The following is a 25,262-nucleotide window of genomic DNA, read 5'->3' on the forward strand; positions in this document are numbered from 1 at the left end:
GATTTATGACGGCAAAGACAGCACAGCCCATGTTCTTGGAGCATTCACAGGATCGTCCATGTTGGGTCTGACGCTGATTTCCACTTCAAACCATCTCTGGCTCGAATTTTACAGTGACTCAGAAAGTACTGGAGAAGGATTCAAACTGGTGTATTCGAGTAAGTTCACAGCCGACACGGATGACCTCTCTGAACTTACAGCACACCGTGAGCAGCACCTTATTGACAAACTTTAAATCCCTCACCACAGCGAAGTTGTACTTCTGTTCTCACACTTCCAAGGATTCACAGAAGAAACAGGTTCACAAACTTTATACATTTCAAACTGGAATATAAATATAAAGTGCCAGTGGCTATTGCTTTTGGATTCAACGTTTGTTGTATCCAGGTGGCAGCCAATTGTGAGAGGAAGAATCTGAGTAATAATAAGAATCTTAAGTCAAGTTTTGAAGCCACCACAATCACCATTATTGACTGGCACCATGTTGATGTTCGGCAACTGGAAAGTTCAGCGATGTCACCTGCTCCTAGTTGACAGAAACACTTGTCAATCACACTGGTGTCCACTCATATGTGTTTTATTTTATTAATCTTTTTTTCCTCTCAATGGTCTTTTGAAGAAGACCTGAAACTAGTGTTTGAGACTATTCACTCTTCAGGAAAATGTTTGCTGACTTTTTTAAATCGAGTGGGGAAAAGGCTCATTTTATCATTGGCTTCCACTCAAACCTGATCCTTTATCACCCCCTAGAGGCTATTCAATATATTCTTATTTCCTGATTGGCTTCAGTAGATACCTGTAAGTCTACATCCATTGTTTTTATGTACAGGAAAGGATTAATGATTTGCAGTGATGACCTAGCACGTGCGCACAGCAGCGTGTTTTTTTCTCACATGCATTCAATTATTGTTTTAATTGGAGTATTATGACGACCTATCACGTTCATTAGATTCGTGCTGTTACGTCTTATAAAGCAAAAGTGGAGACGGGCAGGATACGAGAAAAAAGCTAGTTAGTCTCAATTCAGCCAAGTGACACTTGTTCTGTCTTCTTGAACATTTTAACACACTTGCTCAATCTATTTATCTCTAAATGGTTTTAATGCGCGTAACCATCATATAACGGAATTGTGCCGCTGAAAGAAAATGTGTCATATTTGATTAACAGCTTTCAGAGAACTCTTGAGTTCAGCGTAGGATGCTGTGTTAAAGGTGCACTCATGATGTTCACACATTTCCCAGCGCCCTCTTAGCATTGCAATAAAATGCGAATTGTTCAAATGGAGCCGTGCAGGATAATCTGCATAATGCTGCCAAGGTGTATCGTCTCTGCTGCGCGAGGAGAGGAGAAGAGAAATATCACTGCTGTACTTCTCTGCGCCGCAGATTCCTCATACTGATGTTTACAAAAGTGATACTTAAAATCATTGCAAGAGTATTCTCTTATACATGTTTTACACATAAAGATCAATTTAAAGATTTCGTTCCACTCACGCTAAATGTCAGGAAGATGGTAGACGTACTACACGGTAAAAACAACAGCTCTGCAAGCAGCCATTTTAAGTATTTCAACATGTTGATTGAAGTCTTGGCACACTTTTCCATTATACAGTTCTAGCACCACTCAGCTCTTCTAGGGTTTTTTTGCTTTTCCATCAGTGATAGAACCTGGTACCTGGTGCTTTTTTAGTACCTGCCAATACAGACAATACTAAAATGTGACGTCAACAGACTGCCGGCCACTGATTGATCAGAGACTGTTGTCACTGGAATAGTCATGAGCGTGACGTCCGAAACTAGAATCAAACCAAACAATGCCTAAGTATAGATTTCTAAAATTTTAAAGCTCACATAGAGTGGTCCTATTGCACATATATCTGAGTTATGGAGGTCTACTTACATACATTAACTTGTTTTTATGGTCAAAAACCTCCTAGTTGCTGCAAACCAGCCGAACAAAATCTCTCCTCACTGAAGTTCTCGTCAGCCACGATGTTTCAGACTGAAATCTCATCCCCAGAAGACAGACTGTGTTGTGATTGGCCAGCCAACGAGAGCTTTCTCAACTGTCTTGTGATTGGCCAATACCTGGAAGTGACGTAATTAGCACCCCAGCTCTCAGAAGCGCAGCTCCCCCCTCTGGAACGGTGGATGCACGGCTACTCATTATGAAAACATTGTTTTAACAGTGTTTAAAAATGACTTTGTCACGACTCCCCGCCGCAGTCCCTTTTCACGACTTTGACCCGGAGTCGGACCGAGTCAGAAGACACTGTCGCTCGTGGAACACCTCCACGACGGATGTTCTTCTGCGGTTCAGTGTACACAACCGGATGTACCGGGTGCAGGAGGATCCGCTGTTCAGGAGAAGTGATCTTTACATCAAGATTCCAGGCTTTTTCAGACCGCTTGCAGAGCCGGAGAATACAATAAAAAGCAGCGCTCTCAGCACGGGCTGAACTGTTTGTTTCGAAACGTTAGGATCTTCATAAACAAGATAATGGTGCAGAGACACACCAAAAACAGCTTTAATTGGAACTTGGAACGTCTATGGGAGCTTTAATATTTAACAAAGGAGTCTGGTGTGTTTTGGTAGTGATATCGCTGGTGAAAGCTGCCGATCATGAGCCGAATAACAACCTGTTCAGTCGTATTTTACAAATCTTTTTAATTTACTGATTCTAATGATTCAGTTATACAGAAAACAACTGCTTTGCTTGTCACTAGTTAGCGTGTTTGTGTCGCGTACAAAACAACGTTACGGAAGTTTCATGCACCCCTGCATGACAAGGTGCTGTAGTAATGGAATCTGAGAGCCGAGTAGACCTAGAGCTGTATAATGGAAAAGCACCATTTGTCTTCCAGGTAATGCTGAGGATGAAAACCTGGTTAAAGTCTGAGACAGACGTGATATTTATGTACCTCTTCATATCCAGCACTCCAAAATGATGTACATGAATAAACACAATATTCAAATATTACCATAGATTCTGGTCTAACACAGACAGTGAAAATTGAATCAGGTGTGTACAAGCTCCAGCATCACACCTGACTATTATTGGTTTGTCTCACACAGCGTTTTTTTCTGCTTTTATATTAAATCTGTAAGGGAGCTTAACAAGATCTGTGATATTAGTAAGCTTGTAAACATGTATTAAAAGAATATTGCTGTGCATGTAAAGAATTCACTTTTCTTCCATGTCCAACTGGCAAATATCTTTCTGAGCCTTTTTTTTTTTTTCCTCTTCTGCCTCTCTAGGTTTTGAATTGTCTCACTGTGAGGACCCAGGTGTTCCTCAGTTTGGCTACAAGGTCAACGACCAAGGTCATTTCTCTGGGAGCAGCATTACATACAGATGCGAGCCCGGTTACACTCTGCACGGGGCTTCCACACTGAAGTGTATGACTGGGGAGAGGAGAGCCTGGGATAATCCTCTGCCTTCATGTATTGGTATGTTCTTTTTTTTTTTTTTTTTTTGCTATTTGAAGCCATTTACACAGGAAAATAAAAAGCAGTGATTAAATAAGCGAAGACACCTACATGCAGAGTTTTGAGTTAGACAACATCTCACAATCTCATTCATACCATATTACATTTGTTTAAAAGCATTAGTTCAAGCATGTGTGGCGTTTCACGAGACTGTGGTAGTTGCTTAATGCAACGTGACTTAATTGATGACGGCATTAATTTCTATTATTCACCCAACACTCAGCCGTTGCACATACACCTTTTAAAATATCAGGAAGGATACTAGTATTAACTTGCGTAGAGCAGTCACTCAGAGCTTCCTAATGCAATAACCCGGTGGAAGCCAATTTCCTGTGGAATTACCTCTATAATGTTCTTATGATTTCACACAATAGAGTAGTTTTAAGGTTTCAATAGAAATCCAGCCTGTTTTGTACAAGTGGTTTTACTCCTGCTGCTTTCTGTTCTCAGTCAACCAGGTCATAGTACACTAAGGTGTGTAGATCGTGTAGATCTTGCATCGGTTTTCTTGAAGATGTTTAACCTCTCATCCAAAGGGCTTGTTCACTTTTAACTGACTGGAATTTCGGTTTAATCTGACCTGTTGTGGTTTGTTGGTATCATACAGTAAATGATAGAGGTTACCTGAGATGGGTGGAAAGTCTTCAAGTCCAGTTGCCTGTAAGATTTACACTCCTGAAGATATAAACTCAAACATAATAACTTAAAATAGCATGCACGCATCCTTTTATGTAGTATATATATCTCCTTGTTTTAACTCACCACTGTTTCTAATTCATTCTCGGGATTCTAACTAATGAGAAATGATTGTCACACCATAGTTCCAAGATGTCAATAGACCAATAATTTGTGTTTTACTGCCTATGTAATAAACACAGGAGTATTTTTGTATGTAGTGCCTCTATTTGTATATTATCTGAAGCTTATTTTGAAGAGATTTTCATTTCCTCTTAGTAGATATGTGGTTGAATGATCACATTCTGCAATTAAACCCCAAACAAATGCTGAGCCAAAACAGAGCCACACACAAAATGGCTGCAGCAGCAGCAGCAGCTGGGTGCCAGACAGGAGCTATAGGCATAACAGTAAGTCCAGTGTTTTAAGCACATTCTTGCTTCACTGCTGCCTCTGAAATTTCTGATTTTGGATTCAGCTTAATAAGTATCTTTCTCTCTCACTATCAATAATGAAAGAGTCATAAAACCACCGGCTGATATTCTTTGACTTTATATTTTAGCAGTGACACTCTATGACCTCAGCTAACCTCCAGTCTTAATATTATATTGCTTCTTATTATTACTCCAAGTGTTTCCTCTTTACTCCCGTTGCTTCTCTCTCTTTTCTTTCTCTCTTGCCTCTTCCCCCCCTGTCTCTCTCTCTTTTTTCGATTCCAACTCTTAATATCGCGCCTATTACTCGAGATAATGTATTCCAGTGATGAAGGGAGGCGAGCCTGGGGGGAGGAGGGACACGAGGAGGGAGGAGAAGCAGAGAGAAGGGATGGAAATATATAACCAAGAGAGACAAAGAGAGGGAAAGGGAAAATTATTTTCTGTTATATAATGTGTGGTGATTTCTGTTTGGAGAAATGCAGCATCAGAACTTTTTTCTTCCCATGGGTGAGCGAGTGAAGAAAATGAGACACGGGGAAAATGATGCTCCTCGTCCTTAATACATTAGACTCTGTGGTGATCCTTTAATCATGGTTCTGTAGATCTGATCGTCTTGATGGAAAGTTTGCCGTTGGTCCTGTTAAGACATGGAATAAACATTGTTTTCAGGTGAACCGATCACAAGTGGACAGCTCTAAACATAGATGTGAACGTGTTGAATATGCTCTTTAATTCCAGTCACTCAGAAACCACATTTGGAGATGATGTGGGGTCCTGTTCCTTTCACAGTCAGTACATTTCCACGCACAGTTGAATGCGACTACTGTCCCAGAATACCAGCACTAGCGGGGAATTGATTAATTTGTTTACTGTGTCTGCCTCTGCTACGCTTGGTGGCAGTGTGCCCCCTTTCAGTTAGATGACCTATTACGTCACAGAGTGAAGCAACTTTAGCCTGTTGTTGAGCACTGTTCTGTCTCTTTTTTACCACCAATTAACCTCAAAATATTTAATTCTTTAAACTGGCGGAGCATAAATACGCCTGGATTTCACCATGTTTTTCTTGCCATTCTTCTCTTATTTATGGGTCAAAGCCCAGGGGTGGAAACTGTGGTGTACGGGCAGAGGCAGACTCAGTTTGGTTCCGGCTGAATGTACTCTACATGTAGTGGTAATTTGAAGTTAATATGGGTGTGTTAGTTTGACTTTTAGAATCTAGATTAAGTGTAATTTTCGACCCGGTTGGAACAAGGGCCTTTCTGCATGTTCCCCCTGTGTGTGCGTAGGTTTCCTCCCACAGTCTACAGACATGCAGATTTGGGGATTAGGCAAATTGGACACTCTAAATTGATGATAGGTGTGAGTGTGAGAGTGGATAGTTGTCAGCTGGGATTGGCACCAGCGCCCTTTGACCCTCATGTGGAGGATGAAATGGTAGAGGATGGATGGATAATTCCAGCCAGACTTAAGGACGGATTTCCACTGGGCGCGTTCCAGCCATGGCACGTCAGCGGCGAGTTTTTGCTTTGCTTCTGCCCGGTGTCAATCCCCACCGGGCGTGTTACAGCAGCGGCGCGGTGCCTTGGGAGCCAGCTGTATTCATGGAAGATCACGCGATAATCCCGAACAGACGCAAGTTCGCGAGATGTGTGGTAACACAAAGGAAACGACAACAACACAGCTTCTGTCATTCTCCGAAGTGGAAGAACTGTTGATCATAAATGATTTTATGTTTCTCCACTTCAACAATCAGTCTCTCATTGTACATTATGACTCTCCGAGACGCTCTGATTAAATGGCTGTTGACCTGGTAGCACCAGTCACGACGTAATGTTGATGTGAAGTTGTGACAGGCGATATGACCTGCATATTGTTTTATTTTGAAATGGGGGCGGAAGTGTTTTACTTTGATTCGGACTTGCTGTCTGGTGTGATCCGCTCTGTTGAGCTTGGCGCGACTCAGTAGCGGCAATGGCAAAAATAGAACTGCTACCTATTGATAGCGATGCTGCGCGGCGAGCCGCTTCTAGGACGCTACTGAGACGTCCGGTGGAAATTCGCCTTAACACTTTACGTTATAAGTCTAGCACAATAATCCCTTTTTTCCAAGGTCATGTAAAGGTACCGAGTATGAGACCAAAATACGTCCTCACAGTGGCAAACCCTCTTCTATGCTGATGTCCTCTGACCTTCTACAGTTTCATAATGAACTGACAGTACATCCACAACCTGTTTCCTGTACATTGATTCAGTTGCGGCCACCACAACAATATTAAGATTGACTGCGTCATGTCAATATTTTCAAATTGGTAAACAGCACTGCAGCACATTCACCGTCTCTCACACAGACACACACAGACAGACAGTGGCGACAGATCCGTCTGTAAATAACAGCCACACATGTACACCGTTTGCATTGTGCTGCGAGGGAATGAAGAACGTGTTTATTATTTGCATTTAGAGCCACTCTGTGTTCACGGGGGGATTCATGTGGAGACACATTTTAATGTAGAGTGTGAAATGATGTATTCAGAGTTGGCCTCCTTTGTGATCAAATCATGTGAAATCAGTGTCAATGCACGGTTAAATCACACATGAATTATTATTGCTCACTGGTTTTTCTAATATTATCACACTTATATGTATACATATATGTATATCTATACATTTGTTTAGGTTTGTACAGTATGTTTGTAAAAAATAATCACCCTTTTTTTGTGATTCCTGCAGCGGAGTGTGGTGGTCGTTTTAAGGGTGAGTCCTCAGGGAGGATCCTTTCTCCTGGTTACCCATTTCCCTATGACAACAATCTACGCTGCACCTGGACTATTGAGGTGGATTCGGGAAATATTGTGAGGTGAAGTTGACATTTTCTGGTGTTTCTGTTCAAATAAAAGTCCTTGTTTTGTGTGTGAAACATGTCTAACTTTGATTCGGAGTGTTGAAAGCAGTTCAGAAAATGTGATTTTGTGTTTTGTGCTTGGATGTAGTCATTGAAGTGCTACGCTGTGGTTGATGTAAAATTGATGGCGTGTGTATAATTCATACGAAAACTGTCTTACTTGGACTTATACACTTCATTGACACAACGCAAAGCCACGGAGGCTGTTTTGACCTTGTGAAATTGTAATGCGATGAAGAATTCATGTGTACGTTGTTAATGATCATTTATTTATTCTCTGGTCTCGCAGTCTTCAGTTCCTGGCCTTTGACACAGAAGCCAGCCACGACATGCTCAAAGTGTGGGACGGACCACCTGAAAATGAAATGTCTTTGTCAGAGCTCAGCGGGTCTCTGATACCTGAGGGAATTCACTCCACTCTGAACATCGTCACCGTTCAGTTTGAGACGGATTTTTACATCAGCAAGTCAGGATTTGCTATTCAGTTCTCCAGTAAGTCTTGTCCATAACTAATGCATGAAACATTTTGAAAATGAAAAAGTTGTGATAGGAATTTACCTCTCTACCTTTCATTTTGTTATTTCGCTTTGATGTCGCCTGTATCCTGTCGTTAATTTGCATTTGCAAGACTCGACTAGATTTTCTATGAAGACTCATTTGGACTTTTCACTGTTTTTTCCTCTGGTGAATCATTTGATTAAAAATCAATATTTACATCGGTAGTGTCCAAATCTGCATAAGTGTTCTATATGAAAACCTTCAAAGATGATCTTAGCAGATGAGAGTGAACAGTTACTTCAGTGAATACACATTTTATGCACAGATGTAGCATTTTTATAATCCCTCTCCCTTCTTTCTCCTCTATTGCCTCCTCTTTCGCCCCCCGTCCCCGCTGTCCCTCTGTCCAGGCTCAGTAGCCACAGCCTGCAGGGACCCGGGTGTTCCGATGAATGGAAGTCGAAGCGGCGATGGCCGTGAGCCAGGGGATTCGGTGTCCTTTCAGTGTGACCCAGGATACGAGCTCCAGGGGGACGACAAAATCACCTGTATACAAGTGGATAACAGATACTACTGGCAGCCCAGCCCGCCTGTCTGTATAGGTGAAAATTCCAGCATCCATGTTTTTATGAGGTCAAACAAAAATATGTACTCACCGTGTATACATCCCTGGAGTTGTTTATAGTCTGTTACCTTGCTCAAGGAGACATCTGCATTTGACTTATGGGGGCTCGGTACAAAAGAAGGATATTTTGTGGTTCCTACATAATGCATTCAGTGTGATACTATTTCTTTATCCATATCTCTGCATGCTACGACTTTTTTGGAAAGAGAGCCCTGTAACTTAGAATCTCCTCAAAGTAAAAGAAGGGGGGGAAAAAAACATTGTCATGACTGAGCTAAAATTAGTTTTTCATCCTGCCTGGTTGCGCTCGAAAGAATATTCAAATTTTATGATATTTTATTACTTATCGCTGCTTGTGTTCCCATCATAGCTCCTTGTGGAGGAAACCTAACAGGCTCCAGTGGATTTATTCTCTCTCCAAACTACCCGCACCCATACCCTCACTCCAAAGACTGTGACTGGCTCATTGCTGTCAATTCTGACTATGTCTTGTCACTGGCATTCATCAGGTAAGCAGGTTGTTTTTATTTCCCTAAGAAACACAAGGTTATTGACTTGTACTTTTCAAGAAAAACATGTGACAATAAGTGCTTTTACAAGTCGGTAATAATTCCTACAAAAATGACAATATATGTGTTTAAAACCCTGTTTTTGAAATGTTACAAACAAAAGAACCAGAAAAACAAAGACTTAGTTTTTCTTCAAAGCACTAAAGATGTTTAATTGTTTTACTCCTGACTGATCCTCACTGTAATATGATAAAATCATTTTGACTGTTGTTTACAATAGTTTTTAATCTTTCTTCTGTTGCTTGTCTTTTTCTTTACAGCAAAATCTTGTATTAGCTCTGAGTTGTTTTTCTGAGCACATTATGCTCTCTCTCATATCTTCATGTCTTAGTTTGTTTCCTCTCTCAACAAAATCAATAAGAAAATACCTTATTCTCGTCGGATTGGTTCGATTATAAGCCTGAAACAGTTATCTCTCTTTTGTTACCTCCAAATGAACTTACGTTCTGTAAAAACTTGTCCAGCACTTGAGGGGGAAAAAAAATCAGAGCAAATTTCACAGCAATCACTTTAACTCCTATGTGATTGCTTTAGGCCGACAGACCAAAAGTCATGTCGTCCCAAAATGAGTTGAGGGACCTGTGATACGTGTAAAACTCTTCAAAAATGAGTCTACTTTCTGTTGTCAGTCAGAAACCTTTAACCACATAAGCTAGGGAAATTGATATTGTACGGCAGCATCTGATTGTGTTATCACTATTTTTCTTAAAGTTGACATTTTAACATTCACTGCCATAATACTGCTGTCAAAGCATGCTGCATATACTTATACTACAAATGACAAACCACAAAAACAACTCTGAAACGTCATATGTCAGTATTATCTGTTTTACCTCTTTCTTTGTCCTCAAATGTGTTATTTCTTCGTCTTCCTCTAGTTTCAACATCGAGCCAAATTATGACTTCCTGTATATCTACGATGGTCCCGATAGCAACAGTCCTCTGATTGGTAGCTTCCAGGACAGCAAACTCCCCGAGCGGATAGAGAGCAGTTCAAATACCATGCATTTAGCATTCCGCAGTGATGGGTCTGTTTCCTATACTGGCTTCCACCTGGAATACAAAGGTAAAATATTCTGCCAATAGTACCTCAGTCTTTGTTTCAACAGAATACTGATTAAATAGTTTTTATAATACAAAAAAAAAAGGTCCAACTACAAAAGCCCAAACTTCACAGGGAGATGAAAATCTGTTTAGAAGTCATCCCAGCAGGGAGACTTATTCACAACATAGGCATGTTTCAGTACAGCATGGTGAGTAATGCTGAAATAGGGCCACTATATTTCTGATGGGAAAAAAAAAAAAAACTTTACAAGCGGCACTGTTTTTATAAGCAATTTGTAAATGTCAGTTTGAAAAATCATTGAAGTTGACTGCGATGTAAATGCAGCAGGGACGTCTGTTACTAAGGCACATTGGGAAATGACTCATTCAGAGTATTTCACTGAGAATGTGGCAGTGCAAGTGTCAGATTCCTCTCGTTAAAGCAGGACATCTCAGGAATGTGCTGAGAACTCTTTCATTTTCTCAATTTAGCCCAAAAAAACACACAAAAAAACTCAATACACACACGTGTTTGCACTCGGTCACTTTCCCAGTCATGACAAAGTGCATTATGCAGATTTTCTTTGGAAGCGAAACACAAAAATCCCTGCTGAATTAGTGTCTGCTGAAGTCGTCTGTCATTGAGGTCACTTTCATTCACTCGCACAAAAGAATCAACAGTAGCTTCAATGTGGACTCAGGAATTAAATATTAAAATGATCCAGAGTGGCTGTTAATCTTTAGGGAGGGGGCCCAAAGCCATAATTTACAAGGTTAGTGTACCATACAAACGCCAGGGGATGAAGTTATTGTTCTTGCTCCATCTCTGGCAAAATGCAGCTAAGTCAAGAAGACTGGTAAAAAAAGGCTAACACAGTTCCTGCCTCATTTGATTACAGCTCAGGACTTAGTTATGATTAATTTAACTTTGATTTAAATTTGATTATTCATGTGCGCCTGTCGCTTTTTCTTTGCCTCACCCTCTCTCTCTCGCTCTCTCTCTCTCTTACTTACTTGCATGTTCTCTTTGTCTCTGTCCAGCCAAGCTGAGGGAATCCTGTTTTGACCCAGGTGTGGTTCTGAATGGAACCAGACTGGGATCTGACTATAAGCTGGGCTCCACTGTTACCTTCTACTGTGAGGCAGGATATGTTTTGCAGGTAAATGAGTGGATAAATAGTTAGTCGGCTGGTTGTTAGGTTGGTTGAATGGTTGATAACTTTTTTTTTTTTTTAAGGGCTATTCTACTTTAACCTGCAGTATGGGGGATGATGGCAGACCTGGGTGGAACAGGGCATTGCCTAGTTGCCAAGGTAACAGTCACTAAAATGCAAATACAATAAAATATACATATATATTTGGTTCACAATGTATTGATTTCTGAGTGTGACTGTGTGCCTCACTGTATATTGCTGTTCACTTATGCATGTGTATACGATCTCTCTCTTTAGCACCCTGTGGAAGTCGTTCTACGGGATCAGAAGGAACTGTTTTATCTCCCAATTTCCCCAGAAACTACACCTCGAGTCAGAGCTGCATCTACTCGATATCTGTGCCCAGAGAGTTTGGTAAGTTCATGGACACGCTGAGCATCACACAGCATTTTACCAGTTGTCAATTCTGATAAATAACCTATACTTTTGACTGAAATCATTGGATTTATCTTTTTTTTTTCACACAAAATGCCCTTGAGTGTGTTCAGTAGGCAACCACACATGACGTACTAATTTGTCGTACACATGACGTACTAACTTAGTACAGAAAACATGACAAATTTGACTAAACACAATGGAAGAAGTGGAATTGCATTTGGAGACTGCTGCAGATATTACACATGCGCTGGCGTTTTATTATAATCCAGGTCTATTTCTCATTTCATCTCACTGTGCTTGATTGGTGGTCACTGATCCAGATATAAATGTTTAAAACATGAATATTTAAGGATTATTCACGTTAACTTGGTAGATGTTGTAAATCTGGGGTCAGTTGAGCAGGAAAGGGAAGATGTGTTCATTCAACTATTATCTCAATGTGTCTATTTGTCTATAGATTGAGGATTTTCTGTCTGTCTCTCTGTATTTTTATTTTTTCGATAACCGAAAGAGGCACGTCTCAGAAAGTGCAGCATCAACTGTAAGTTTTTTGGATGAGCAGTTTTTATGAAGGTCAGCGGACAGAGATTCTGTGATGTATTTTACTATATTTTACCACAGCTATCATGTTTTCTGATGGGCTCTGTCCAGCTCAACTATATCCTTCAAACTATGTAAAAAATAAGAGTCACTACAAACAAAATCAGTATCATCTGCTCTATATCGTGTCTCGCATCACTGAGAGTAACTGGATGTTGCTCAGTTGTACTGAAGATGGATCGGTGGACATGCAAGCTTTTAATTATTAGTGCGCTCGCTGGATCTGGACTATTACAAACAGTCATTAATTGGTGGATATAATATTTAATTATAGCCTGTAGTATTATGAATAAAAAGCAGCCATCCCTGAGGCTGTTGACAGTTGCTGTCTCGTTATATTTGCAGAGCAGTGTTTGGAGTGTCAGCTCCGTGAAGACAATTTGACTCAGTGGAGCTAACATTTTGGTTGGTCTGTATTGTATCTTGACGACACACAGACATCCTCCCCAAACTTCCCACACAGAAAGAGACAGATTGCTTTGTTAAGATGCAGCGCCTTACAACATGCCTGTCACCCTCATAAAAATTTGCATGCCTGTGTTTTATATGATCTTGCACCATTTTAAAGGTAGCAGGTTTGTGGATCTAGTTAAAACCGCAGACGTTAACGCGTGAGGACGTTTCATCATTCACGCAGCTTCTGTCCTGTGGAGTGAGGGGGAAACCCTCGACTTCTGTCCCTGTGGCGACAGAAGTCGACACCTGTTGCATAATGACACCCACTCAGCAGCTCATCAGGAGGCATGGCTGCTCCCCTGTGTGACAGCGCCACAGTGATTGATGTCCAGGCTTTCTTCATTTTATATCAGGATGTGCTAATGCCTTACGGTCATTTAACTCTTAGAACGCAGAGCATTGTGGCTGCTTTTTTCGACGACTATGTTTAAAAAGGTTATAAGAAGATGTGCAATATGCATATCCTTTTTTCTGCACAACCTAAGCAATCTGATGAATATATATATATATATATATATATATATATTTTCACCAACTATATAAACACACTTGAGCAAAACGTACTCAACATGTTTAAAATCGGATTGAATTTGATTGTAAAAAGAAAGACGCTCTATTTTGTGACTTCTGAACATTTTTTGCTACTTTATATCACTACTAAAATATAGTGACCTATAAACACACACCCCAGGATGTCCATATAAGAAGTTCCCACGGCAATTTACCATAGCTCCACCTATGGCACAGATCCGTGCCGCGTGAGCATTAAAGGCCCTGGTATACTTCTGCGTACTGCTCACCAAAATGTGCGTCGCATATTGCGGACCTGTGTATACATGAATGAAGTCAGGTACTGCGGGTTGCTGTAGTACCTGACTTCACTGTTGGGTGGCGGTACAAGTCTGGATGCAGGTAATAGGATCCTACACTTACAGAAATAAACGTGCTAAGTACGTTAAGTAACTAACCTTTTTGGCTCCAGGTATAAAGGTTCCACAAAGAACCCTTTTAAAACCCTTTATATAGGAAAGGAGGGTTCTCTGGATCAAAATGGTTCTTACTGGAACCATAAGTGTTACCAAAAACCCTTGAAAACCCGAACTTTCTTCTGGAAAGGGTTTTTCAGAAGCAAATGGTTCCAGGTAGAACCTCAGCCCTTGCAGAAGGACCCTTTTGGAACCCTTATGTCTAAGAGTGTACCAAAGGAGAAGAGAACAATGCTACAGCTGAAAAGGTCCGTTGGGCAGGGAAGTCGGGGTGTCAGCCGGTTCAAGGGTCACCAGGTCGATGATCAGATGACTATCCTTGGCCACTACTTCTTCTGTTGTCCAAATGTTTTTTTCTGCTTGGTGAGTAGGGCTTAATACTCCACCTACTGGTGGGGCAGAGATTGTCCACGCGCACCCATTATGCACACGATGCACGTTGGTTCGCGCACGCTGTGCACGATTGTATACCAGGGCCTTAAGGGTTAATAATAAAGTGACCAGACCTTGTTGGGTGTATGTGACTACAGTACAGAGGGCTTTCACTAGCAATGAGCCAGGTGTTCACCTCATTATATGTGTATGCGGAGGTGCTTGTGTGCTTTTTGTATCAACATATTCACATTATGCTGTGATAGAGGTAAAATCCAATGCGGTAAGTTAATCCCCGTGACTTTACATTGGTGCAAATGTGACTTCCTGTCTGAAATATGAGCTGTGAACTCTTTCACCTGCTCCACAGTATGTCCAGCAAACCTTAATCACAGTGGAAGTATTTAACCGTTTCTCGTGGCCCGGCAGAATCTCACCATACTTCCTGCGCAAGCAACGCGCTGACACTTTTCACATCCCCCGTTATGACCATGACAAGCACTGAAAAGGTTAGATTCCTCCTCAATAATTTGCTTCTAAGTCATATTCTTGTTAACACCTGCAGGGGAGGTTCACTGTCAATCAAAGGAAAAACCATTTTCTTTTTTCTTTATTTCGTGTTATTTTCACATTCAACGACATTGCCCAGAAAACAAACAGGGCATCTTTTGTGCAGAATGTGTCTCACGCTTGAAAAGAATTCCACAGAAAGAAACATCCTTGTACAAAGCGATCGGTGACCTTCTATCAGCATAATATCCTTGGCAATGTGCAGATTGAATTCTTGACACCATTTCAGCCTTTGAGACCAACGAGAATAGAAAAGGAGGGACAGATGCAAAGGTTGTGGTGTGCGTGCGTGCGTGCCTGCGTGTGCATAGGCAAGTAAATGAGCTTCGCCGAGGTTGAAATAAATGACTTTTTATGCTAAAACACAAATTATAATGTGTAAAATGTTACAAAGACCGTTTTCTTGTTCAGTTTTTTTCTCTTGGTTTCATAAAACAGAGGGAACTGTGATAAGGATATCCCATGTCTCAGGTGACCAGTGGGTCACTAATGCCTCTCGTCATTAAAATTCTGTATTATATGTCTAAAGACTGTCAAACTATGGGATGGATGACTTGGGTTTAATACCTGGTCACTACAGCAGTCTTTCTTTGTTTACCTTCCACTAAGAAAACCAACTGTATGTGCAATCGAGTGTGTAATTGATGGTGCAATGTTGTTTTTTTTTTCCTTTTCTTGCAGATTGATTAAAAACCACTGTAAACAATATAATCAGTGTCCTCGCAGCTGTAGTTCTACTTGTGACGAGGGTTTGACATGCTACGTTACATGCCTTTCTGACATCCTCACCTGCCTCGTCCTGCCTGAAACACACTCATGAATACAGAAAAATCATCTTAACACAAACCGAGAACGCTGCTGCACCACAGTCAAACCTTATGGGGATGAAGTGGACGGGTGCATTGTGAAAATAAGGGAGAATGTGGACTATTACGTGTCCTGGTATCTAATTCAATGCAGATATTTCTCTTCGAATAGAAGTTGACACCGCAGCTTAATACAATTTAAATTTGCTATCGCAGGTTAATTTTATCATTGGAAGGTCAGGTGCAGAAGAGAGTAGCATGGAATAATAATTTGCCGCCATTCAAGTGGAGTTAAATCATCTCTGTTTTGTTTTTTTCTTTCTTTTTTCCCCCCCCCCATCTCGTTTGTGTTTTCCAGTCTTGTTTGGTCAGTTTGTGTTGTTCCAGACGTCTCTGAATGACGTCGTGGAGATTTATGATGGACCCACTCAACAAAACACACTGCTATCTTCACTCTCTGGGTCCCACTCTGGTAAGGATGGATGGATGGATGGGTGGATGGATGGGACTCTCTGACTGTCTCTCTCGTTCTAGGTGAGTCCCTCCCTTTGAGCTCAGGAAACCAGATCACGATAAAGTTTACCACAGTTGGACAAGAAACTGCAAAGGGATTCCACTTTGTCTACCAAGGTCAGAAAAAAATGTCTATGTTATTTTTTAAGTATCATAATTATCGGTAAATGTTGCAGTTGTAGCACTTACATATTTATATATATATATGTATTTTGCTGAATCACTGTAGCTATTGCAATTAAAGCCAGCTACGTTCAGTCACATAAATAGGCTTTTTGCATGTTGGTGGTTTTATAGAACAGCCTTCTACTCTTCATGTTTAAGGTTTCTCTTACAAAACGCCACTTAACAGCAGCAGGGTTTTGTGATTCAAGGTGGTTAATTCTCATTAAATTTGAAGGGATGGAAAAGATCAATAATTAAATATGGCTCACAAAGGATGTTATAAAAGCTAAGAAATGGCCCTTGATATGAAAAAAGCTAAGTTGTCTTAAATTTGCTAGGGCTTTGGAATGAAGTCATTATTTATAAAATGCCACTTCATCACACAGTTAAATCAGACAAGCGATACTTAGAGGAAACAAAAGCAAAAATATTAACACTTGACATCTTTCCTTTACGTTCAGCTGTACCCAGGACCAGCTCCACCCAATGCAGCTCAGTCCCCGAGCCACGTTTTGGGAAACGCATCGGCAACGATTTTGCCGCCGGCTCCTTGGTGCAGTTTGAGTGCAACCCTGGTTACGTCCTGCACGGCTCCACTGCCATACGGTGCGAGAGTGTCCCAGACAACCTGGCGCAGTGGAATGACACCCTGCCAACATGTATAGGTGAATGAAAAGAACGGAGTAATGCAGTAACATCATGGGAGGCTTAATTAACCAATACCAAATTCCCAGTAGTGGAAAAACCTTGGTTTAAGGGGATTTTTTGACCAGTGGGAATGTGTTTGATCAGCATTCACTATCAGGTTAAGTGACTCTGAAATCCATGTGGTTTTTATCAGCTCTGGCTCTGATCGGCATCTGTGGTCACACAAGATGTGGGATAACAAGCTAATTTTGTTTCCCTCTGTATAATCGTCTGCAGTGATGCACATTTCTGCATCATTTCCACAAAGTGCATTTGTTTTCTGGCCTTTAACCATGAATATGTTTGGTGAAACTTACTTTTTACAAACTGGGGCTGTGCTCATATTATGTTTAATTCCATCATTCAGATCAATTGGCCAATTGATTTTAAGGGGGACACTGTCACCAAGTTCATGGTGTTGTTGTTTCCTCCTCTTTATTCATGCACAAAAAAAAACAACCCATAGTGAACCTAAATCCTTGGTATAAAATGATATACAATTTTGCCACAAAAGCTGTACACAGGACTCCTACTATCTGGTCATCCCCTCTTCATTTGGAACAGTTGGTACAGCCCCTATGTCTTTTTTTCTTGTTGTTTCAACGTCTATTTCCTGCTCTCTTCTGCTCTGTTTGTCAACACACTTCTGTCTCCCAGTTCCCTGTGGGGGTGCGATGACCTCTCGTCGCGGGACAATCCTGTCACCTGGCTATCCAGAGCCGTACGACAACAACCAGAACTGCGTGTGGAAAGTCTCTGTTCCAGAAGGGGCTGGAATACAGGTAGCACCTGTCACACGCCGCTTCCTGGCTGACCTATGTATCATTGACTTAAAAGCTGAGCAGGCAGGATGTCAGGAAAGATAAGATGCTATGAGAATAATGAATGGATGGATGCTTTGTGGGAGAGGGAGCATACAGAGATAACTGGAAAGGATGTAATCAGGAGAGATAATGCCTGATTGCATGCAAGCTAAACTGCTCTCACAGACAAAGACAAAGATGCTGCAGATATTAAATGCAGTTTGTGATATTACAATCACCTTGGAACGTTTAACTTTCCCTGCATTTGCAGTATATCACATTAATCATGTGACTTTTCCTGTTTCTGATCCTGTTTTGCAGTTTCATTGAATATTAATGGCAATTATCAGACCACATACGCTTGTTTTTTTTGTCGCATTCTCCAGATACAAGTCGTGAGTTTTGCCACGGAGCATAACTGGGACTCCTTGGATTTTTACGATGGCGCTGACAACCATGCACCAAGACTTGGCAGCTATTCTGGTAAACAGTTGTTCTTTTCCTCTTTTAATTGTTCAAAACATTGCACACGTCACGGGCAATCTTACCAAAATATAAATTGGCAAAACACACTGGCAAGTAAGCAAGAAAGAGATATAAGACTATGCTGCACTCAGGAATACAAATCATAGTGGAAATAACATCCAGATTAAATACTTCATCGTCCAGATTCGTCATAATGTGAAACATGCAAGTTGTTGGCACGTGTCGCCCCCTGCTGAGAGCTCAGTCAGAGCTACATTGGCTCCATTCTGTGTCTCTCTGCAGGGGCAGAGGTGCACACCCACTGACACCTGCTTGTTTATCTGTGATATCCTTAAAGGCATATGAGAAGTTTCTGTTGCATAAATAATTGATTCTCATACTCTCTGATTATCTTCTCGGGACAGATAGTTCCCTAGCAACCTATATCACGGTCTGTTAAACACGTTAATAACTTTTTTTATCATTATTATTATTATTATTATTTAAATGTGTTCCCAAAAAATTACTGCGCAGCCCTTTTTTTCAATAAAAACATTCACATACAGAGCATTTTTTTCTGGACTTGTGGTAATCAGGGCATGTTTGATATTATAAACAATAAAAGAATGATATAAGAGGCATAAAACATAATTGCAAGAGTTGATTTATTGCTACAATAAAGCACAGTAGCATCACAGAATCAAACTTTATGGCTTTTTTCAGAGCAAGGTTGCCTCACTGTTAGCGTAACCTTTATCTTTAGCACAAAAATGTTGTATCTTTCTTCAAGATTACTGAAATTACGATTGTATAAGAGTGGTGTGTTTTTAGGGGGCAAAGATCCAGCTATAATATATCTGCACTTACATTATTCTTCTCAGCTATGACTGAGAATCACACATTAGCCTGTGTCTGGACGTCCGCACTGACCATTCCTCTGCAAATACCGCTGCGCCGGTGCTCCACCGACTTATCTTCAGCCAAAAAAAATGCGTTCAGCCTTGGTGAACCATTCCTCTGGATTCAGTCACTCGTTTAATTGAAGCAGCTGTCCAAATGAGGAGTCAGCATCTTCTGGGGGATGCCAATACTGCCTTAAGAGGGGCAAAGTCACTGGGTTATCTGCTGGTTGTGTTGAATAATCTATGGAGGGGTTTGACGTCTCTATGTCGGAGCAGATAAGAGAATATGTTAAAGAGGCAGCAGTGAAATCCATGCTAGTAATCCTGCTCTATTTAAAATAAATAAATAAAAATCACTGTGTAAATACATGCAGGCTCAATGAAAAATTGCTTTTGCGGCGTTAATTACAACTCTTAATGAATACTGTCGTACATCCAAAATGAGCTGTTATAGATACATGCTGTTAAGTATTAATCGTCTTTTCTCATTGATTATTAAGGATTTTTCTTTCTTTTTTTTATTTTCTGTCACGATAATGAATGAGATTTCTTCTGGGATGTGAGCAGAAGCAGCAGGCGGCCGCAGACTGTTCAGGAACTGCTAATTAATTCCCTATACAACAGGCAGCCGATCATATTCATTGGTCTAATTATCTGCTCGTTCAGAGGGATGTTCGTGTAACAGACCTCAGCAAAAACAAACATGTAAATCCAAACAAAGTATTTTGCTGTATTTGTTTTTGCTGTGTTTTCTCATGTTTTGCTGGAACCTGGAAGGGAAACTGTTACAAGGTCATTTCAGATGTTAATGTTATCGCTGCTGCATCTCGGAGGAAGCCAAGATTTCCATTTGTAAATGATACGGATATTGAGCGGGTTAATATTCCTTAATGCTTAAGTACACAGCAGTGGGAGGGGCCCTGACAAAATCACCCTGTTGCTCTGTGCCAGCTTTGCTTCAGTGTGCTGCAGTGCTGCAGTTTTACTTTGCACTTTCCCTCACCATACTAAGTAGGTCAAGCCAACATTTGAAAAGTGCTTTCAAACCCAACAGATGTCTCAAATGAAAATGTATTCCCTTCTCCTTCCTCGGAGAACGGTTCAAAAACAAAACAGAAAAAGTCCAAATGTATGTTTGGGAGGCCTTTGATGTCTCGTTTGCGGTCACATAATGAAAAAAGTTGATCATTGTCCTCTATTGCTTTCTCTCCCTCTCTCTCCCTCTCTCTGCCTCTTTTATTTCTTCTGCTTCCAGGCACCACCATCCCCCCTCTCCTGAACAGCACATCTAACAACCTCTATCTCAGCTTCAACTCTGATATTAGTGTCTCAGCTGCAGGTTTTCACCTGGAATACACCGGTGACATATTTTATCTTCAAGACTTGCACTATCTCTGTCTCCTATGGACTACATAAGTAATAATGAATAACGTTTCTGTAACTTTTTTTTTTTCTTTTTAATCAGCAATTGGTTTGGAATCATGCCCAGAGCCCCAGACTCCAAACTATGGAATTAGACAAGGGGACAGATTTATGGTCGGAGATGTTGTGCAGTTTTCTTGTGAACAAGGATACTCCCTTCAGGTACGAACACAACGTATAGTATATTCACAGTATGTCCTTCAGGACGTGTTCATAACAGCCATGTAGGGATTAAGAGGAACTGAAGGATAGCTACAGCGCTTGTTTAATGCAAACCGACTGCCAGATATGTATGCAAAATTATTAAAGGCTGCTCAGCTTCTGTGATGTGCTGCCATTAACTGTGTTGTTTTTTTTTGTTTTTTTTATCCCCTGGCTGCACAAATTTAGTACTATTTAATCTGTGAATCAGAGGGAAACCCCATTCTTAGATGGTTTTCCCAGCTCTAACTAAACATATCACTCTGATACTGCTGAATAATGGATGCCTCTGTTGTGATCTGCCCAGTTTCTGTGCACTGTGCGCCACAGCTCTAATTAAGGCTCACATTTTTTGGTCTTGGTTAATGCACGGCGCTGCAGTGTTGAAGTGTGGCACAGTTCGCGCAGTTAGTGCAAAGCTTGAATTTATTGTTAAGGGCCAAACTGTGGTGACTTCCCTACTGTGATGATACACTGTGGTTGTTTTTCCATTTCTAGGGCAATGCACACATCACCTGCATGCCCGGGCCAGTTAGAAGATGGAACTACCCCGTACCACTGTGTCTTGGTAGGTATTCTCATGCAGTATATGTACACATAGATGTATACAAATTAGTTAATTGGCCTGGATATAGTGAGATACATGCAAAACGTCATTGCTGCAGAAAGGATCCAAGCACCCTCTCTATTGCCTTCTCTGACTCTGTGGAAAATGAGCTGTTTGATCAATTTACTCTTCTGTGATGAGCTGATTACTTAGTATTCTGCACGGAATATAATTAGGCTTTTAAAGTGAAGCAAAGTTAAGAAAGTCTCTGCCATAAACACACAGAGTGTGCCAAAGCCTCAGCATGCACACAGGCAAACAAGCCCTGGACATAATATATTATCTCCTTGCACAATGCTAATTTATTCAACAAGAATGTTTATTAAAGATTCAGAATATTAATGTTGTGTTTGAAACTATGCACAATGTCAGGTCAGAGGGATTCTAGTGAACAGTCAGCAGCAATGTCTTAGGAGGAGGAGCGGCGTGTCTGCTGTGCTCAGTGAGGTCAGAGCTGTTGACATGTTGCTTTCAACACTGAACCACCTTCTTGTTCTCTTTTTGTTTTGTTTGTGTGACTACAGCCCATTGTGGTGGGTCCATGACAGATGTAAGTGGAGTTATTCTAAGTCCTGGTTACCCCGGCAACTACCCCAGTGGATTAGACTGCACATGGACAGTCAACTTACCTGTCGGCTTTGGTAAGAAAACACTGTCAACTTAGACTTGAGCATAAACGTGTACTGTTCTGTTTTCTTTTTCTCTTTTAACCTATATTTATTTATGTTTATGAGTGAAGCTCCTAGAAATATATTTTAGTTAAAGCTGCAGTAGGCAGGCTAGCTTGAAGTCCCCCCCATACATGACAAATGATCCAAACTGATCTCTCCATCCCTGAAATGTTCAGCTAATATTGAGACACATTTTTATCGTGTTTTATGTCTGACTCTTTTCTCATCTTGTAGCTTGCCTTGCAGTGTATGGCATCTATTGTCGTTGCATAGCAACCGTTCGGCCAAAGGCATGTTTTCACGCAGCTCTCTCTCTCTGAACTGTCAGACTCTCCCATCACGGGCCATATTTTCTCAAAGCTATAACTAAGTCTTAAAGTCTTACAGAAGTCTGGCTCGGCACCTTATACGCTGAAAATGTTATTATGGAGTTATTGCACAAGAACATGAAAAGCTTTGGCGCATTTGTTTTTATTACTGGCTTCTGTGTCAGTCAGGCTTTGTTGCTTACAGTGTCACAAACTGTGTGTTCCTCCCAGGCATCCATCTTCAGTTCTTGAACTTCTCCACTGAAGCAATCCATGATTACTTAGAGATCCGCAGTGGAACGCTGGAAACCGGCTCAGTCATTGACCGCTTCAGTGGTCCGACCATTCCCAAACCTCTGTTCAGCACCACCCACCAGACCAGCTTTTTCTTCCACAGTGACTACTCACAGAACAAGCCGGGCTTTCACATCACTTATCAAGGTACGTGTTGTCTTGACAAGTTCCTCGCCGACATCTTGTTTTCGCTCTGATTTTCTAAGCAAAAGAAAACAAGTGCTGACATCTGACAGTGGTTCTTACTTAACGGGGGAAATCAAAAGCTAATCGTACTATTGTCATTACATTTCTACAACTGTCTTAACTGCCACTGAAATTCTCAGCAGTGGCCGACATCAAAATCACCCACTTCTTTAGACAAAAATAACACTTTATTTATAATGCACTTGTCAGAAATTACAGGACACATGCAGGTCCTCAAAACTGCAGTGACAAGATGATTTTTATATTTATTATGTGAAACACAAACAAGGTTTTTGAGCAGTCTGTTTTTTATTATTATTATTTAATGACTCATTTTTTCCAGGTATTTCTATGAATGTGAAAATGACAGTGGCTCATGAATGATACTCTTTATTTCACATATAGACATAGAAATGCACTAGAAGCCTTGAGATGAGGCCTTACCTTTTATTTTCCTCTAAATGGGGACATCATTTATAAAGCTGACATCATATTCTGTTGAAGCAGAGCTAAAAAAATAGCAATTTAGACCTTGAACTTGGGGAAATGTTTACTCACATTATAAATCAAGTGAGAAATAGACTCATTTTCCCAGAGATTTTGTCAAATGGAGGTTTTTAGTGGAGTCTCGCCCTAGTGGTTAACTGCTTCTTCCATTCTAATTCTTTGGCTTCACCTTTCAAAACACAAGGTTACGTCCATGATCTCTTGAGAGCAGCACAATTTTTAAAAATGTTCCATAACAGCAGGAATATCAATATATTTTTGTCAATAAGTCATGCAAACTCAATGATATTCCGTCTCCTCAGCGTTTCACATTTCAGGTTAATTTAACATATTCATCTGCAGTTTACAGTCGAGCTCAACACACTTAACGCACCGGAGAGCAAGAAAACATGCTGTACGTGAAGACTTAACGCGCGCAAAAGAGCTGGAGAACGTCTACGTCCGTTTAATACGTTTGCCCGCAGGATTGTGTAATGAGTATTTCCAACAAATGTGTTTTTAATATTGGTAAAATAATGTTCTTAATTTTCTCATGTTTTTGTTTATTTGTTTTCTTAGGTCGCAGCGCTCTTAAGGACACTTTACCGAGGAATTAGACATTAGCCTTCTGAAAATTAGCCCTGATGAATTGCTTTTAATAGACGGAACATTTAAATGAGTTTGCAATTTTGTCCAGCGTGTCGTCCATTTGCAGATTAAAACTATATATTGTACTGGTGGCTACTGCTCTGGGTCTGAATTTTAAGTGTGTATATATGTACATATATATAGATTTGACTTCACACTGAAAAAAACATTATAATTCAGCGTTAGTGTTCCTGCATTTTTTGCAGACCTATGACCGACTTCATTTTAGTTTAGCAGAAAAGCAGCAGAGAACAATGAAGTGAAAATTGCACACATCTATTTACTGATCTCGGCCATTTAACTATTAAACGATTCCTGTATTGTTTCCATTTTGCCCAAACTGATATTGGAGTGGTTTATCTTTTCTCCCGTAGCCTATCAGCTCCAGAGTTGCCCAGACCCTCGGCCGTTTCGGAATGGAATCGTAATTGGCACCGATTTCAGTGTCGGGATGACGGTGTCGTTTGAGTGTTTGCCCGGTTACTCTCTGATCGGAGAGGCTTCACTCACATGTTTACACGGAATCAGCAGGAACTGGAACCACGCGCTGCCACGATGTGAAGGTAATTGAGATTATCATGTTATCATGTGTGTAACCTTGATCTGGGTTGTTTCTTCATTTTTACAGCTAGAGGCAAAAAAACACTGCTATGTTCTGGCAAGGTCATGTAACAAGGTCTTATCTTCATAAATTATGCATTTATGTATAGTATATAGACAGAGTGTATACCCATATATTGCTTTTGATAACATGTTATTGTAAGTTTGTTGGTTTTAGTTGTGGTGTATCATATCATTGCTTTTCTGACTCTGATTAAAGTATCGTCATATTTTTGCCAGATATTAGAGATTATTCTGGACAAAAATGGCCAAAACACTTAATTACAGGGCATATTTTGGTCCCTTTATGTTTAAAATAAGCAAAAAAAAGGCAGACATTTTGAAGGTTATGTATTCAAGGGTTAAAAAGTGACAACTTGAACTTATAACAATAATGTGTGGAGGTCCATATAGAGGTCCACGTGACACTTCTCCCTTTTCATGTTTTGCAGTATGTACCGTGTATTGCTTTTAATAACATGTAATTGTAAGTTTATTCGTAATGTATCATATCATTGGTTTTGTGACTCATTTTTAAATTATAATTCAGTCTCCTAGTTTTACTTACTTAGTTTTTTTCTTTTCTTCTTACCACAATCGTCAAAGTAAGCACAGCAGACTCCTGAGTGTTTCCTCTGAAGGTTAATTACTTTAGATTTGATTGTTGTAAATTAGAGAGACTG

General features: G+C 40.5%; 1 protein-coding gene across 1 annotated transcript in view; it reads left to right on the forward strand.

Annotated features, from left to right (window-relative positions):
* Positions 1-25,262, forward strand: part of csmd3b (CUB and Sushi multiple domains 3b) — a gene marked incomplete at both ends in the record, with an annotated part of 347,168 nt that overhangs the window by 276,024 nt on the left and 45,882 nt on the right. The window contains 21 exons of the mRNA XM_083899904.1: positions 2-158; positions 3,259-3,450; positions 7,332-7,458; positions 7,793-7,995; positions 8,412-8,603; positions 8,997-9,135; positions 10,074-10,261; positions 11,281-11,399; positions 11,477-11,552; positions 11,691-11,807; positions 15,980-16,093; positions 16,156-16,251; positions 16,761-16,964; positions 17,644-17,768; positions 18,176-18,272; positions 20,412-20,516; positions 20,622-20,740; positions 21,278-21,347; positions 21,911-22,027; positions 22,597-22,806; positions 24,354-24,542. Of these exons, the coding sequence (XP_083756030.1) occupies positions 2-158; positions 3,259-3,450; positions 7,332-7,458; positions 7,793-7,995; positions 8,412-8,603; positions 8,997-9,135; positions 10,074-10,261; positions 11,281-11,399; positions 11,477-11,552; positions 11,691-11,807; positions 15,980-16,093; positions 16,156-16,251; positions 16,761-16,964; positions 17,644-17,768; positions 18,176-18,272; positions 20,412-20,516; positions 20,622-20,740; positions 21,278-21,347; positions 21,911-22,027; positions 22,597-22,806; positions 24,354-24,542 (2,956 nt within the window). The remainder of the gene's footprint in view (position 1; positions 159-3,258; positions 3,451-7,331; positions 7,459-7,792; positions 7,996-8,411; positions 8,604-8,996; positions 9,136-10,073; positions 10,262-11,280; positions 11,400-11,476; positions 11,553-11,690; positions 11,808-15,979; positions 16,094-16,155; positions 16,252-16,760; positions 16,965-17,643; positions 17,769-18,175; positions 18,273-20,411; positions 20,517-20,621; positions 20,741-21,277; positions 21,348-21,910; positions 22,028-22,596; positions 22,807-24,353; positions 24,543-25,262) is intronic.

This window comes from Microchirus variegatus (genome assembly GCF_963457635.1).
Source record: "Microchirus variegatus genome assembly, chromosome: 13".
Lineage (NCBI taxonomy): Eukaryota > Metazoa > Chordata > Actinopteri > Pleuronectiformes > Soleidae > Microchirus > Microchirus variegatus.